Source organism: Malaclemys terrapin, chromosome 7 (genome assembly GCF_027887155.1).
Source record: "Malaclemys terrapin pileata isolate rMalTer1 chromosome 7, rMalTer1.hap1, whole genome shotgun sequence".
Lineage (NCBI taxonomy): Eukaryota > Metazoa > Chordata > Testudines > Emydidae > Malaclemys > Malaclemys terrapin.
Window position 1 is genome coordinate 115,220,813 of NC_071511.1, and position 18,142 is coordinate 115,238,954.

An 18,142-nucleotide genomic window follows, 5' to 3' on the forward strand; every position below is an offset into this window, starting at 1 on the left:
TCTCCCCCAAGAGTTCAGTCACAAATTTAATTGATGCATTGTTTTTTTAAACGAGCATCATCAGCATGGAAGCATCTGGAATGGTGGCTGAAGCATGAAGGGGCATATGATTGTTTAGCTATATCTGGCACCTAAATACCTTGCAATGCTGGCTACAAACATGCCATGCAAATGCCTGTTCTCACTTTCTGGTGACACTGTAAATAAGAAGAGGACAGTATTATCGCCTGTAAATGTAAACAAACTTGTTTGTCTTAGCGATTGGCTGAACAAGAAGTAGGACTGAGTGGACTCGTAGGTTCTGAAGTTTGACATTGTTTCATTTTTGAGTGCAGTCAGGTAACAAAAAAATCCTACATTTGTAAGTTGCACTTTCAAGACAAAGAGATTGCACTACAGTACTTGTATGAGGTGAATTTAAAAATACTATTTCTTCTGTTTATCATTTTTACAGTGCAAATATTTGTAATCAATTACAACAATTTGATCTCAATTACAACACAGAATATGAGATATACATGTAGAAAAACATCCAAAATATTTAATAAATTTCAATTGGTATTCTCTTGTTTAACAGTGCGATTAAAACTGCGATTAATCGTGATAAATTTTTTTTGAGTTAACTGCAATTAATTGACAGCCCTAAATATAACAGGAGAGACTGAAGAGACCTTTAACTGTACTCTTATAATTGTTGTCCCTATTCTTTAGTGATTTGAAATATGAATGAAATTGTGCATGAACACTTATTTTCTGATTACCATTAAAGATTTCATGAGAAACTGAAATAAAAAGGAGATGTTTAAAAGGTTTTGTTAAAAGTTACAAATAAATTTAAATAAGTGAATTGCTGAAACAGTCATTCAAGGGATTATTTTTCCTTCTAATGAAGGAAAGTCTGAAATATATTGAGTACTTACAAAAGTTTTTGTTTCCTTAAACAAGTTTTCCCATGTTTTATACAGTATTTCAAATTCAGGCAAAAGCTGATAAACTAATCACCTGGAGCTCAGAAAAGAAGTATTTAGATTATTTTCCTGGTCAGAAAACTATAGCAATGAACATGATGTAAAAATTTAGTTGGATAGTTACTGAAAGAAATAGTCTTTGAGACAAAGGAGTTCAGAGTTCAAAAGGACAGTGTTGGCGATTCTCCCTCTGAATTACCTGGTGCTCAAATAAAAATAGAAAAGATTAATTAACCCATCTTGCTCTCACATTTCCAGGTGCCATACATCTTTGACTGTAAGAAGAGATTAACAGGTGGCATGATGTTATTATCTGACAGTTAAGATAAAACCTGTTCAACAAGTTGAAAAATCAGTTCATGTGGAAAGTTAATGGCTATGCTTGAAAAGAAGGCATACAGCAGCATCCTCTCAGGAGGAATCATTTTGTTTGTTCCATATCTTCAGGGCTGTTTTTCTTGTCAAATGTGGAGGAAACAAAGCTTTCTACAAGTTTGATAAAACTTTTCTATGGAAAAAAATCTATTATGAAAGCAGTTATTTGCTTTAGTTTAAACAATATTGAATAAGAATCTCATACACTGAAAGTTTAATCTTTTGGTATTGAATATTTTATTGTTGTGACATTGACAGATGGTCAACTTGGGTATGACCCATAACAACAAAAGGCACTGAAATGTAATCAAGACAATCTACTTGTATTTGAATTTCAAAGAGAAGTCGTAAATCAGGAATCATTAGCTCGTATTTGTAGTAATAGAAATCAAGGGTAGATGCTAAGTGTATTGGTCTATGTTTACCCATCTCTTGTTAAAAGAACAGGAGTACTTGTGGCACCTTAGAGACTAACAAATTTATTAGAGCATAAGCTTTCGTGGACTACAGCCCATTTCTTTGGATGCATATAATTGGGCTATAGCCCACGAAAGCTTATGCTCTAATAAATTTGTTAGTCTCTAAGGTGCCACAAGTACTCCTGTTCTTTTTGCGGATACAGACTAACACGGCTGCTACTCTGAAACCTATCTCTTGTTAGAAATTTAACAATGTAATCAGATTATCTTGCAGACAATTCCCTTTCATATCTTAATGGCCCTATATTATGTATGCAAATGGCTCAGTTAACCTTAAGATCAAAGATGTAAGATACTGCAGGAACTAATATTATTATTTATATTATCTTCAGTTTAATTATCTATGCTATAATGAACTGTCTTGATAGTTTGAATGGCTAATTGCCTTATGTTAATGAATAAAACTAGTTTACCTATGTACACATAGGAAATAGAAGAGTACCTTCAAAGCAACAATATGGACCACCTATTCTTCATTGGCAAAAGGTCCTGCTGTGACAATTGCTGTCAAGAGCCTTATCAGCTTGCTAGAAGACTATAAAGGAAAAGCTCCAGTCTTGTTTTTTTTTTAACTCAGGTCTGCTTAAACTTTAACAGGGAAGGTCTAAGCCACAAGACTGAGGTCTCCAGGTTTACTCTGGATTTACCCTGGAATTCTCATGGAAGAATTTGAACAAACTCTAAATCTGGACTGCCCACTGAACTATAACCTTTTAAATTGATTCCAGAAAAACTTTTACAAATATGCAGCCTCACCATCTCTGCTATGAAACTTTTCACATATCTGTATGTATACTGATCTCTTAACCACTACAATTCTCTTCCTTTTTCCTTTTATTATTAAAATCTTTATAGTTTTAATTACTAAAGAATTGGCATCTGCATGATTATTGGGTCAGATCTAAAACTCATATTGACCCAGGGATCAATGTCTGGTCCTTTGGGACTGGTGCACCTAACATATGGTGAATCTGGTTTTCAGTAACCACTCAGTTGGACTTGGATGTCTAGATGGGAATCAAGGGCTGAGATGCTTAAAGGAAGCTGTATTTGGCTTCTTGGTGATCAGTGTGGTATTACAAAAGCTGTTTGGTTACTGGTTTGGTGAATATAATTATAGAATAAAACACCAGTTTGGGGGATTAGCTGACCTATTCCTTGCAGTTTGCCCTGAGCAAGCATTCACCGTGTGGCCCCTCCAAGGACTCAGGCACAACTGTATTGCATCTTCTGTAAAATGCTGTACACTTTAAGAGCACTGTACCTGTAAATGAATGGTTTTTATCAGTAGCGTGAGTCTAAGATTGATGGACTTTGTATCTATGTGAAAACTATCTATGTGGAGAGGCAAAATTAGTTCTATTGTGCGGTAAATGTCTAATATCTGAAACTGTTGTATGCAGTGTTATTGTAGCTGTGTCGGTTCCAAGATATTAGAGAGACAAGGTGGATGAGGTAATATCTTTTGACTTGAGGAAGAATTCTGTGTAGCTCAAAAGCTTGTTTCTTTCACCAACAGAAGTTGGTCCAATAAAAGATATTACCTGTTTAATATCTAAATGAATTATAGGTAGTTAAAGAGAAAAAAAATGTTTGTTTCCCCCCCTTTAACTGGAGAGGTTTTAATTGGCCCTTGAAATGTGTGAAATTGGCCCTTGAAATGTGTGTTAACTACTTAGGCTAAACGATCTGTTCAACCTCACATTTAACTATGACACTATAGATATGTCTACACTACAATTAAAAACTTGCGGCTGGCCCATGCCAGCTGACTCAGACTCTCAAGGCTCGGGCTAAGAGACTGTTTAATTGTGCTATAGACTGTCAGGATCAAGTTGGAAACCAGGCTTTAGTATTCTGCGAGATGGGAGGGTCCCAAAGCTAGGGCTGAAGCCCAAACCAGAATATCTACAGCATAATTAGCCTGAGCCCTGAAAGCCTGAGTCAGCTGGCATGGGCCAGCCACGGGTATCTAACTGCAGTGTACAACATACCCTCTGAGTACATTTCCCAGACCTGAAGAAGAGTTCTGTGTAAGAGCAAAAGCTTCTCTCTCTTACCAATGGAAGTTGGTTCAATAAATGATATTATCTCACTCCCTTTGTCTCTCTAATATCCTGGGACCAACACAGCTACAACACTGCATAGAACTAAATTATTCAAATAATATAAAAAAGCTCAAGATTTGAAAAAATAAATATGACTAGAAATCATGAAAAAGAAATCTAAGGTGGATTGGTTTGCCATCAGCTGAGCTTGCTCTAAGGGTATGGCTACACTTGCAGATGTAGAGCGCTTTGAGTTAAACCCGCCTTCGGAGAGCGCAGTAGGGAAAGCGCTGAAGTCTGTCCACACTGATAGCTGCAAGCACACTGGCGTGGCCACATTTGCGGCACTTGCAGTGGCATTGGGAGCGGTGCATTACGGGCGGCTATCCCACAGAGCACCTCTTCCCATTCTGGTGCTGTGACTTGTGGAAAGGGGACAGGGGAGGCGGGGCATTCTGGGTCCTGTCCCAACACCCCGTAATGCATCGGTTCGCAACCCAGCAATCCCTCTGCTTCCGTCCACATTTGGCGCCATCTTTCAACGTTTTTTGTGCTGCACGCTCTGTCTTCCCTTTCGGTCTGTGGGAATGGAGCCTGAACTGCTGAGGAATATGCTGACGAGTCCCACCAGCACGTCACGTTTGGCACTCGAGTTACTCCTTAAGATCCAAACTGACAGTGAGGACTCCGCCGATATCGACTCGAGTAGTGCATACAACACAAGATTGCTTGTGGCATTCACGGACATGCTTACCACCGTGGAACGCCACTTTTGGGCTCGGGAAACAAGCACTGAGTGGTGGGATCACATCGTCATGCAAGTTTGGGATGACGAGCAGTGGCTGCAGAACTTTCAGCTATTGCAATCTGGAAGCTGGCAACTCCAAACAGCTACTGATCGATCGTTAACAAGTTTGGAGTCGGGAAGTCAACCATTGGAATCATGTTGATGCAAGTTTGCAGGGCCATTAATCGCATCCTGCTCAGAAGAACCATGACTCTGGATAACGTGCATGATATTGTGGCTGGCTTTGCACAAATGGGTTTCCCAAACTGCGGAGGGGTGATAGATGGCATGCATATTCCAATTCTGGCACCAGCCCACCTAGCCTCCGAGTACATTAATCGGAAGGGCTATTTCTCTATGGTTCTCCAGGCGCTTGTGGATCACCGTGGGCCTTTCATTGACATTAACGCAGGCTGGCCCGGAAAGGTGCATGTCCACACATCTTTCGGAACACTGGCCTGTTCAGGAAGCTGCAAGCAGGGACTTTGTTCCCAGACCAGAAGATCACTGTAGGTGAAGTCGAAATGCCCATTGTGATCCTTGGAGACCCCGCTTACCCCCGCTCACGAAACCCTACACAGGGAGCCTTGACAGCAGCAAGGAGCGGTTCAAGAACAGGCTGAGCCGGTGCAGAATGACTGTGGAGTGTGCTTTTGGCCGTTTAAAGGGCCACTGGCACTCTCTGTATGGGAAGCTGGACCTGGCCAATGACAGCATCCCTGCGGTTATATCCGCGTGCTGTACCCTCCATAACATTTGTGAAGGGAAGGGTGAAAGATTCACGCAGGCATGGACCTCGGAGGTTCAACACCTGGAGGCTGAATTTGAACAGCCAGAGAGCAGGGCTATTAGAGGGGCCCAGCACAGGGCTGCAAGGATTAAGGATGCCTTGAGGGAGCAATTTGAGGCTGAAAGCCACCAGTAATGTCTGGTGCCCTGCATGGAAGTGAACTGCAGTGGTTCCAATGTTAGTAGGAATCTGTGTTTGCTATGCTGACTTGCAGTGCCTGTTGCTTTCCTGGGCTAAGGTATCTTTTACTTTATGCAATAAAATAGAATATTTTCAAAGCCAGAAAATTCATTTATTGAAAAGAAACACAACTGCTTGGGAAACAGAAAGTGCAAGGGGGTGGGGTGGGGAATGGTACAATCACAGATTTGCATATAACCTGTTATCATACTCAGCCTTCCGGTCTGGAGTGCTGTGCAATGAGTGCTACACTTCAGGATGGCTATACTGCATGGTGATTGGGGTTGAATGCAGTGGGTAAGGGTCGAAGTTTTCAGGGCTCGGTGGTGAAGCTACAGCTGTTGGAGGCAGCTGGTGGTGATAAGAACCCAGATGTTGGTGAAAGTGGGTTGGAGGTGACATGGGGGCACAAGAGTTTTGGAACAAGGGCTGCGGGGCGGGGCAGGCGGGCATAGTAGTGCTCTGCCTGCGTGGCTGCAAGCACCTGGCTCGAGTACACTTGGCACTCCATGATGCTTATCAGCCGATCTGTGCTTTGCTGCCAAAGCTCCGCGTTTTTGTGCCGGCCATCCACATTCTGCTAGTGAATCCTCCTTTCACTCTCCCTCCACACCTGCGCTTTAGATTCTCGTTAAGTGACTGCTGCATTACTTCATACAACATGTCTTCTTTGCTTCTAAGTGGCCTCTTCCTGATTCTTTGCAGTCTCTCGGCTGGTGAAAACACGGACGGCGGAGATCTCAAGGTTGCATCTGTAAAGGCAAAATGCAACACTTAACAGAGGCAGCATTGTTCACACCAGACAGAGCAATGATTCCCCTGTACTTAAGGAGGGCAAGCACAGTCTACACCAGGGGTCGGCAACGTTCGGCACGCGGCTCGCCAGGGTAAGCACCCTGGCGGGCCGGGCCAGTTTTATTTACCTGCTGACGCGGCAGGTTCGGCCGATCGCGGCCCTCATTGGCCGCGGTTCGCCGTCCCGGGCCAATGGGGGCTGCGAGAAGCCGCGGCCAGCACATCGCTCGCCCGTGCCGCTTCTCGCCGCCCCCGTTGGCCCGGGATGGCAAACCACGGCCAGTGGGGGCCGCGATCGGCCGAACCTGCCGCGTCAGCAGGTAAATAAAACTGGCCCGGCCCGCCAGGGTGCTTACCCTGGCGAGCCACGTGCCGAACGTTGCCGACCCCTGGTCTACACAATAGCATAATTTGCCCATCTCAAAGCGAGCGCATGTAACCCATGGGAGCCACAAAATGGTGAGTAAGCACAGGGTCAAGGGGGACTAATTCTTTCATGGCTGTACTGTCCTCTGGGTTTCTGTGCCTTGAGGAGAACCAACAGCTGCAGGGGGCCCCTATACTGAACACTGTCCCCACATTTTCCACAGGATTCGTCCTGTTGAGGGTGACCTGGGAAGCAAGGGAGGGTCTTCTACTACAATGCAGCTTCCGCCCTGGCCCATATGCAGCTTGCCTGTGTGCAACAATGGTCCCAATCCCCCTCACGGCACAGTAACGCGGACATGTTAACCTGACTGGAACAAGGACCACAATGGCTCTCCCAAGAAACCTGCGCAAGCGCATTGACCAAGTTCTCGCTGAGACCTTTGAAGAGATCACTGAGGCCGATTACCACAATGTTAGAGAGCACATCAACACCCTATTCTGCATCTAGGCATGCATGCAGCCCTAACCCTCCTTGCCCCAAGAGCCCGCACCGAATAACTTCCTTCCCAAAATAAAAGCCATTTACCGGGAACCTCCTCTGGTGTTTGTCCTTCCCCAAGCACCGGCTGCCGCGACTGTGTACCTTACTCCTGGCTTGAGAATAGCTCCTGGCTTCATGCATCTAGGGATTTTGCCGTGTCTTCCTCCACCTCAGCACCCCACTCCTGCTTTGCTCCTCCTCCTGCCTTGTTGGACTGGGCTCTGAAGTGTCCATGGTGGTACTTGGAGTGGAGGTGGTATCACGTATCAAGTATCACGTCCAGCTCTTTGTAGAAACAGCAGGATGCAGGAGCAGCACTGGAACGGTGGTTTGCCTCACGGGCGTTGCGGTAGGCATTCCACAGCTCCTTCACTCTAACCCTGTACTGCAGAGCGTCCCGATCATGGCCCCTTTCCATCATGTCCCTTGATATCTGCCCGAAGGTATCGTAATTCCTACGGCTGGAGCACAGCTGAGACTGGACAGCTTCTTCCACCCAAACACTGATGAGGTCCGGCACCTCGCCATTGCTCCATACCTGGGATCGCCTGGCAAGTGGAGGCATGGTCACCTGGAAAGATTCGCTGAGAGCACTCCACACCTGGATGAGCAAACAGGAAGGGGATTTTCAAAATTCCCTGAGAATTTTAAGGGTGGGTCTGATGGTTGGTCACCTGAGGCCAGGGCAGTAGAATTCAAACTGATGACCAGAGTGGCTAGAACAGGCATTGTGGGACACTCCTGGAGGCTGATCAGAGCGCATTAACAGACCAGGGCATCCACACTGGTGCTGCAGAGCTCCAACGGGGGCACATCAAACATTATTCAACTCGCCGTGGTGGAGTACCAGGAGCGCTCTAGCCGCGGAGTCAGAGTGCTCTACGTGCCTTGCCAGCGTGGACGTGTGGTGAGTTAGAGCACACTGGGCTGCTTTAATGCACTCTATCTCACAAGTGTAGCCATGCCCTAAATTATACTCTGTTCAAACCAGCATCTATTTTATTCTGTGAGTATGTAAAGGAAGAATCAATCTTCAGTAAACAGAGATGTTCAATATTAGCATGAACTGTTGCCAGATATCAACTAGTTGGCAGAATGACAGTCCTCAGCTCTCTCTCTGGAGCCTGAATTTCTCCTGTCTGGCTATCGATAATGAAATGACAGTGAGAGGAGGAGCCAAATTAAATAATAGCAACTGTATAAAGACTGTGTTAAAAATTCTTCAGTACCTCCATACATCCTCCAATATGATAACTGAGAATTCTTGGAGAAATCTCCCTGTGGAAATTAAATTATACCATACTTAAAACTTGGGGACTGAAAATACACCAATTGGAATGGTATATATGCAGAATTTAGTATTTGTCACTTAGTTTTGGAGCAAAGTGGAAATTCTTATAAAAGGGACTATTGAATCTTCTCAGAGTAATAGATGTCCCTTGACTAAGAAGAAATAAGACACTGAATCTTTTCTCATGAGTATACGGGAAAAAAGGTCCAAGTGATAACGCTAGAAGGATGGAATTGATTATTCTGTTAAGGACTGATTATTTTCTTAAGAAAACATTCATGTTGGCATCCATGGAACACAAGATGATGATAATATCACTGCAGCCTATATGCTTCAAAGGTAAACGAACTCATCCAGGATACCTGTCTGCAGATTCCCAATAGACATTTACAGTCCCTCAGGCATGATGACTGCAACCTGATGTCTAATTTTAAATGCATCTGTGATCCAATTATTAGGTGTCAGATCTTTTCTGTTCTTGTCGACAGTATGCAAGCCTCACATTTAAAATATTTCTCTAGAAGTAGTAGTGATTACTAACTCTTTTTCGACCTTTTCACATATAAAAAGGTATGACCGATCCTGTTGTCCACAAGTCATACTATACAACCTTTACATTGGTTGTTTTTTTAGAGTAAGAGCACAATTTGTATCTCAGACTTTATACTATACGCCCATGTACCCTATTGTGCTGTTAAGGCAATTTTCTTGCTACATAATTTCAATCAATGGGATAAAGAACAAAAAAAACCATTTTGCAGACAGTACTTCAGTGCTGGAATGAAAGTAGGCTTCCCTAACAGAAGAAATGGAACGTATAGTGTAATATTGTGCCTAACTAAACCAAGTATTGTGAAGTAGTCATGTTCTTAAATTAATTGGCCCTTTTCTTGTTAGTAGATACAATACCTGACATACTAGCAAATCTTTAAAAGTACACCTTCACAAGTGACTACATACATGTATCAAGGGTGTTTACTGAAGACAAAATTTCCAATTAAAAGCCTCTATTTAACATGCATCCTCATTTTACAGATGTAGCAATAAAGGAATATACTATTGGTAATTCCGCTAGAATTGGATTATCTTTCAAAATATAAGACAGCTTTCAAAATCATGAACCCATGTAAATTGGCAATGGCTGGCACATTTTGGCAATAGTAGCCTTCTCTGATAGAATTCCCAGTTCTCTTTTCTCTCTCTAGAGGTACCTCTCCCTTGGCACCATAAATTTACCACAGGCCACCAAGCTATGAGTGAATAAGACAGCAGGGTGGGAACCACAATTGGCAATGCAAACTTATGCCTGCATAAGGAATGTGTAATCTTTAGAGTGGCATTTTCAAAAGCACTCAATATTGCCCAAACACTGCTCCTACTGAAGTCTATGATAAAATATCCCATGGGCAGAAAAAAGGCAAGACACCAGGAACTGTGGTTTAACAAAGTCATAACTTCATTAACTTAACATCTGGGAAACTCTGGCAGTAATTCCTCCACTGCAGGTCAACATTCCTTCCATAATCCATACTCTCGGGGGGAGGGCAGCCCTGAGCCCCTCCTTCCCGCTCCAAACTTTTAACCTGGACTGGCACACTTTCTGGCACCACACTACTCTCTCTTTGTACAAAAGTTGAGGGTATAGGGAAATGGGGTTGTGGCCCCTCACTGTAGTAGACATTAGAAGCCCTAGCTTCACACACCCCTATCTTCTTTAAGGAATAACCTCCCCTATTCCTGATTGCAATTCTAGTTCATCAGGAATCCAGAACCCCCTATTAAGTGAGTGCCTACATTGGACATTTGCCAAGTTGCAACAACATGAACTCATTATGACCTAATTTACCCACTTGGTCCGTGGGCTGATAAGAGAAAGGCAAAAAAACCACCACCACCCAGGCCATCTGGCATTGAGGGGGAAATTCCTTCCTAGCTCCCAAAAAGGGCAAGTAATGTGATGCCTACAGAGAGAGTCACAAACTCAGTGCTACTCTAATTTCCAAAGTGTGTATGAGTGTGCTGGGGACTGCGGTGCCCACAGACAGGCTTTGATGCACCTTTATTTCTAGCCAGTCAGCCAAGGAGCCCACTGGTACACTCCCAAGCCCACAAAATCTTTGAAGGGGTCCATGGATTTTCTTTCCCCTATTGGCCCAAACAAAGTCTCTCCACCTTAGAGGTCATTGATAAAGGTGCGGGGGAGGGGAGTGGGGAGAGAGACTATTAACTTTAGTGATGCAGAGTTAGGCCAAAGCAGAGCACTTCTGAAAATCCCACCCCTACTCTTTACAAAGCCTCTAGTTATTAAATGTTGTATTTGTCATTATGTCTAATATCTGACAAAGAAAGGGAACGGACTTTCCCCCCAAAAATCAATATATTACACAGAAAACAAAAATATTCAGAAATTCATGAAATAGAAAGCATATTTCAATATAGAACTTCTTAACACACTTTAATACAATTCCTACAAACTAAACTGTAATATTACACACAAAATGCAAATGAAATTGACTTTTTTATTATGAAATACCATGACTATAGTTAAGAAAAACAGTTGAGTAATGAATAAACTAAATCTCAAGAAATATCAACTCTTTAAAAATATGTTGCCCGTGTCATTAACATTTTAATTTGGATACAATATTCAGTATTTGAGGTTTTACCTATTTAAACCAATTTAAATTCCCCCAAAAGATAGGAAAGTAACAAATAAATCAAAATTAATTTAATAGAATGAATAGTTACAACATTACGTTAATATTTTGGCAAAGCACAAACCAACATTTCTGAAGAAAAATTCTTATTAATTTAACCAATATTAAATGTAAAGTTGACATTCATTTGGACAGCAGTTATATTTTGATTCAACAGCATGGATACTGACAGTATATGTACGATCTGTGTCACATAATTCTTAGAAGAGAAATAACAGATACTTTTTAATTTTCCACCATTGTATTATACCAGTTTTCCCATATTCTCTAACAAGAATGAATATGATTCAAAAACTTTTAGCAGCCATGAAAACGACAGATAGATATCTTGTTTTATATCTGCATTTAAAATTATCACTGTGTAATGCAATGAAATACACTATCACAAATCTCAACACAAATTAATATTTCCTGACACATCACATCAATTACTTTTTACTGGCTGAAAAATTGCTCCATTAGAAAAATGTGCAACACCATTCTGGGATACTAGCTGATGTGTACCTAAGATACCTATTTTGTAGATTCTAGCGATTTCAGTTAACATAAAATGTAAATTAATTACTTTCATTAGACACACACAGTGATGGTTTTAATATTCTTCCTATTCACATTTGAAAGCACTTCACATCTGTTTTATTCTATTTTATTTTTTTAATTTTCAAACTCAGGGATGAGTAATTGACTTAATATTTTAAAAATGTGTTTTTGCTACAACTCTCGTAAGAAATAATTTTACTTCACTATGCCCTACCCTCCTTAAGCAGTAAGCAAGGATCAGGAAAAAGCAATATGACTCTTCATTTGTCAGATATTTTCTGAATCACTACATGGAGACACTAGAGAGAGACTGAAATAACTATAAAGACAAAAATAATCAATTATATAACTCTCCTAACCTTGTACTGCGCTCAGCAGACCTTACATTGATGAATGACAGATGACTGGAGAAACAAAGTATTTTTTAAAGTGTCAGTTATGAAGTAAAGTTGTACAGTCTGTCATTAGCTCTTGTTATTTCCTCTGCCATCACAATGAAATGGCACAAAGATTAGTGTGCTGGGATGGCAAGTGGAAGAGGAAATAAGAAACTTTGTTCTCCTTATAACTCCCTTCACTAGGCAAGTTACCAAGAGGTAACAGAATTTATACTAAATGTTTTAGTTGATATAATTCACAGAGCTTGCTTCACATTACAGAAGCTCAATTATTACCTAAAAATGACAAGTTTCAGAGTAGCAACCGTGTTAGTCTGTATCTATAGGTCATCTCGATTACCACTTCAAAGGTTTTTTTATTCCTGCTGATGATAGCTCATCTCAATTGATTGGCCTCTTACAGTTGGTATGGCTACTTCCACCTTTTCATGTTCTCTGTATGTATAAATATCTTCTCTGTGTTCCATTCTATGCATCCAATGAAGTGGGCTGTAGCCCTCAAAAGCTTATGCTCAAATAAATTTGTTAGTCTCTAAGGTGCCACAAGTACTCCTGTTCTTTTTACCTAAAAATGAGTATACATGTCTCTCCATAATAACTAAGTATTACAGTACTACTCTATGGCAGTAGTTTTAAAAGCTTTTGAGGATCTCAGTAAAAAAACAACAGGGTTGGGGGTTTTTTTGGAATCTGACCCTTTAATTGAAAATAAAGTTGTCATACTGAAATGCATTAAAAATAATAAAACACCGAAGACGGTGCTTTTCTATAGTTTTGGAAGGCAGAATTTTGCTTTCCGGACCAGATATGTTAAATCTTCTGTTTTGATCAGGAGATTGTTTTTAGTGGTCTTTTCCTGTTCTCCTTTCTCTGTAGGCTGTTTATTTACAGATAAGCAAGGCCACTCTCTGCCAAACCTCTATGATTAGGCTCCCAGCCAAGTGGACTCTGATATAGAGATGAAGGCTGGAGAGTACAGCTCTCCAAACCACCTGTGACCGTAAACTCAGTACAATAGCTATGATACTCGTCAATACTCTAACCATCTCCACCTGACCACAGAGGCCTATAAACAGTAACCAGGGGTCCACAGCCAGGGCCAGAGTCCTCTTCTCCCAGCCAGGGAGTATCAGGCAGAGGCAACCACAGTGTTCCCCCTACTACGTCTATCCAGACAGAAATCAGCGGCCAGACACTAGGCTCTCAATCATTTAGGGGCCAGAAGCCCAGCCAGAACATCTATTCCCCAAGCTACCCCTGAAAACACATTCACAATAGTCCTGGACCATACCAGGGCAGATTCTAGTCTGCACCTGGAATACTGGGCTCTCACACAACTGGTTACATCTCTGTGATTCTTTGCCGCAGACCTGGTTTAAGTTAAACCTCCTGCCAGCTGGCTAGCAACCCCAAGGGACTAAATACCAACTGTGGATGGCCAGAGCACAGTAGCTACAGCCACTCTCCAACATGCCCCATGCACAAGCAACACTGACTTTCTACCAACTGGGGACTCTCCCATGCTTAGGAGCTTGCATGTGGTTTCCACTCCTTTTTGCACCACTAATGGAAGAGATTGCCTGAGCAATCAATGTTTCAGCAACTGTCATGGGAGGTAAGAAGAAACTGAAAGAGAGCAGGGTCATCAAGCCCTTATACTGATGCTATGAGCATGCAACGCCAGAGGCACTAGAACCGACCCAACAGATATTGCTAAGGGAAACATTTCCGGCAATTGTGCTTGGGGCGCACAAATATCTACAATGGAATGGACATGTGCAAGCACTCAAAGAAGAACTAGTATTTGAATTGCACATATTTTAAATATATTGAAAAGAATAAAAAACAAAAACGATATAAAAATGTACTAACTATAGATTATAAGCTTTTAGGCCTCCTGGAAATGATTGCCAAAACAGTATTATGCTAACGAACTAATAAGAATATAACAATAAATTGAATTTTGAAAAATCTCAGCCTTTAATAGCAAGAAACAAACTCCATCAATGATTGAGGTCTACTGAATTGAAGAAAAACTTTGAATAAATCAGTTGTGTGCCAATAAGAGACTTTTCTAACCTCTGTACAGTATGTGTGTGATGGTTCATTTTATCTAGCTCTCAATCACTTCTAAGATACTGTATAGATCAAAATGAGAAACCAACTTGTGGATGTATAGTAAGTAACCGAAAGATGTACAGAATTAAACCATGTGACCTGTGGTTACCTCTTGCTATCAAAGACTAACAGAGCAGTGAGAAAAGACCTTTGAAGCATTATGTAAGTGTTCTGAAGTAAATTATAATAGCCTACACAAGTGCATGCATACATCTAATGGCCACAATGAACCAGCTGATAAAATAATTTTGCCTAAGTGGTATTAAAGCAAATACAGAAACTATTTACTCCTTTTTAATTCTAGGAACAGCTCTTGATCAAATCAGTGAAATCATATTTGAAGGGCTATATGGTCTCAACATCAATACCAAAGAATTAGCTTTCTTTGATAAAACCTTACTTATTAAATTAATATAATCTGGAGTGGAGGGAAGTGAATTTAGAGTTTCTGCAAGTGTCAAATTGACTGGCTTGAATACTGAAGTTCTTTGTCTATACAAAGAGCAATACCACTATAGTCATTCTTACATCACCCTACCCGTGTGCTTCATCCTTGTTCCTTCAGAATTCAATCTTAATCCCCTTTATTCTTTGGTTGTCTTGAAACTGCCAACAATAGTGCCAATTATGATGGAAAATTTTGTAATGTGACTACCAGATCACTAGAAATCCAAATAATATTACCAACCACATTCATTTTCTGTGAAACTGCATTTTATTGTATGCCTAGGGGTATGCAAGAAAAGATGGTATTGTCTAACTTCATCCTTTAACACCCCCCCTTATTCATCATTTAGCGAAGATATCCACATTTATTTCTCTAATGTCAGAAACTATTCCATCAAGGCTCTTAATTTTTCTTCTATGAATTCCTTCCAATTTGCTGATTTCCTTCTATTATTGAGGTGTTTGGAACTATATGCAGTCTTCTTCATGGTGGTGCATCAATGCCACGCAGAGAGAGACGAACAACTTCCTAATAGCCAGTTTGGTCATGAGAAGAGGTGTTTAAGATAATGCCATGTAACGCTTTAGATGAGTCTAAAAGCAAGAATGCTTCTATGCTTTCCTGCCTATAAATGCATAAAAATGTCTAGGGCACTTTATATAACTATACATCAGCGAGAATCTTCTGATCTTTTTACCTTCAGAATAAAACATTTCAACACTTCAACTTTAACTAAAGTAGCTTTCTAAGGAATGGCACAGTAAGTTATTTCATTCTCCACAGAGTCAATTATATAGCTTCAATTTATTTTGCACCACAATCAGGCTACACTGGCTCCTATGCTCTCACTTTGGTCTGGAGTGAGACTTTAAAATCTCAGGAGTTAAAGTTTAAAACTTAATCTAATCACTTTTTTCTGTGGATATTTTTGTTCTTAAATAAAAAGTGTTATATAATGACTAGTCCACAGCTCAAAGCTGCCATCTCCAGGTACTCTTCTACAATAAATTAGGTTCCTGTTCAATTTCTTGAAGATCTCAAAAAGTAAATAATCAAACTTTGTCCTAGAAAGATTTTAAAGGATTTTTAAAAGTCTGTACATTTTGAATATAGTTCAACTGAAATTCTTTCATCTTACTCACATGTGAATACTCATTTGGCCCATACTAATTTCACAACTGATTATTTAATCATCTGTTTTATACTGCTGGTCTTGTATGTTCACTAATTGCAGATACTAATTACCAATAAATTTGGTTTCACTGAATAATATCTTTTCAGATGTGTGCCTACAGCTCTCATTATTATCATCAAGAGCTGCATGTCCACACTGAGGTTGAAATAGATCCCTATGTTATCATGTCCTTTTATTACAATTACTGCTTTTTAAAATTTTCTATATATTGCTGGTAAGAGAACATTTAAAACAGATGCAGATTACACTGAAATAGCACAAGAAAAGTATTTGTAGAGTGAAATTTAGAAGCCTTAAATTATTTGTTTAAGCATTTATTAAATCATATATTACTAGAGTGGTCACTATCTAAAAAGTTCACATTGGCCAACAGCAGAAATGACAGGAGATAATGGTTAGGACATTTTGTCTTAAGTCAACTGAACTGGAAACCCTTTTATATATCAGGACCTAAAACCAAGGTTCTGTGTTTCTCCTGCAAGAGTCAATGAGATTGCTAACATTTAAAGCTACCTAAAGAATTACACTGCATTCCCTGCATACCTTACGGTGCTTTAAAAGTCGGAGAGGTCTCAAACTATAGGCCAAGAAAATCTGATTTTAAAAATTGTGTTTAATTATAAGTATCGACTCCGCATCTGTATTCTGTTAATGTAAACAGGCTTTTTAATTAAAAAAAAAAAGCCTTTGAGTTTACCTTCAAGAAAGTAGCACAACAGCTTTCTCTAAGACTTAGTTCTGTTTTTCCAGAGATTCTGCCATAGCAACAAAACTGACAGTTCAGTTTACCTATACATCTTAAAGTACATGATACTACTGTACTGCAATTTTATTTTTGTAATACAGCTATGGCCCTGCATGTGCTAGCAAGACGACAGTGAAATTGAAATAAGTAAATGAACAAAAAAAATGTACTTCTTACGTCAACAGTTCAAATTACACAAAACCATAAGCTCCTATTCTGCACTATTTTACTCAGTCTCAGTTTTCAGAGTTTAGGGTCAGCTTGAAAACTGAGTTACCATCAACATTAAGAAATGGTACAACAATCTTTCTAAGTAAGGACTGAAGAAGCTTATGGCACAAGTGTAAACCTAGAAACGAGATTATCCTCACAGTTTAAAATTTATGGCTAATCACATTTTCAGCTTCAGACTGCCATTTGCACAATATATGATCATTAACATTGCGCATGAAAGAATGAATTAAAATATTAAAATTATCCCAACCTGATATAAAGCAAGACTGTGTCCATATCTCTGGAGAGGTCCTTTTGATACAGGTACTACATTCCATATGTTGCTGTCTAAATTATAGCTAAAAGATAAACAGAGAAGTAAACATTTTATTATCTAGAACAAAATGCTGGGTTTGGACATTTCTGGACACGTCATTTTCTTGCATTATACATACTAGACATAAAATCCCTATTTTTCTGAATGTTTTTTCTTGCTCTGGGCTTCAATATTCTAGTATGGAATTGTGAAAATCAGGAAAATGTCACTTTATAGGCATATATCACATAACATTATGATTACAAGGATCCATTTGGCCAACTCTGTATTTCATGATTCATATCCTGTTCATTAATGCATACAAATATGTTTAATAGTGGCATAGTATTGTTACAATAGTATGTTTACAGTATTATTACAATAGTTAACATATGGTTTAAAACATACAGCATGTCCTTCAAAAACGAAGGTGCAATGAGACTTCATTCTTTGCTTCTATCCAAAAGGAAAGTTACCTGAAGTCATAGTTCCTTTCCTCATTTTACCATTAATGAAATCTAAAACTGATGTGCAGTGCTGATGTGCACTGTTAAATAGCTATGGTATTCTGCCTTAGAGGTATTTTAGGAATAGAGTGAAGCAATTACTTTGTATATATCATGTCAGATTCTATGGTCCGGCCAATAAACTGTGGGGAAGGAGGGAGACGCTTGGGGCAAAAGCAGCTTCAAGCCACTTTGCTTTCCAGCTTCTCTCCTAATAGCAACTATATAAAATTGTACCAGATGCTAAAAGACCAGCTTTAGGCCTACTTTGTGCCAACAGAGCAGTACAAAACAGTCACAGCACACGGGAGTATCGGGCCTAT

At 40.2% G+C, this 18,142-nt stretch overlaps 1 protein-coding gene across 9 annotated transcripts in view; it reads right to left on the reverse strand.

The window, feature by feature from the left end:
• ATRNL1 (attractin like 1) overlaps positions 1–18,142 on the reverse strand; it is a 991,165-nt gene that overhangs the window by 842,425 nt on the left and 130,598 nt on the right. For all 9 annotated transcript variants that reach the window (XR_008445623.1, XM_054034053.1, XM_054034052.1 and 6 more), the window contains one exon: positions 17,269–17,356. Coding sequence is in view for 8 of the 9 variants with exons in the window: in XM_054034053.1 (XP_053890028.1) it covers positions 17,269–17,356 (88 nt within the window). In the remaining variant the exon portion in view is untranslated. The remainder of the gene's footprint in view (positions 1–17,268; positions 17,357–18,142) is intronic.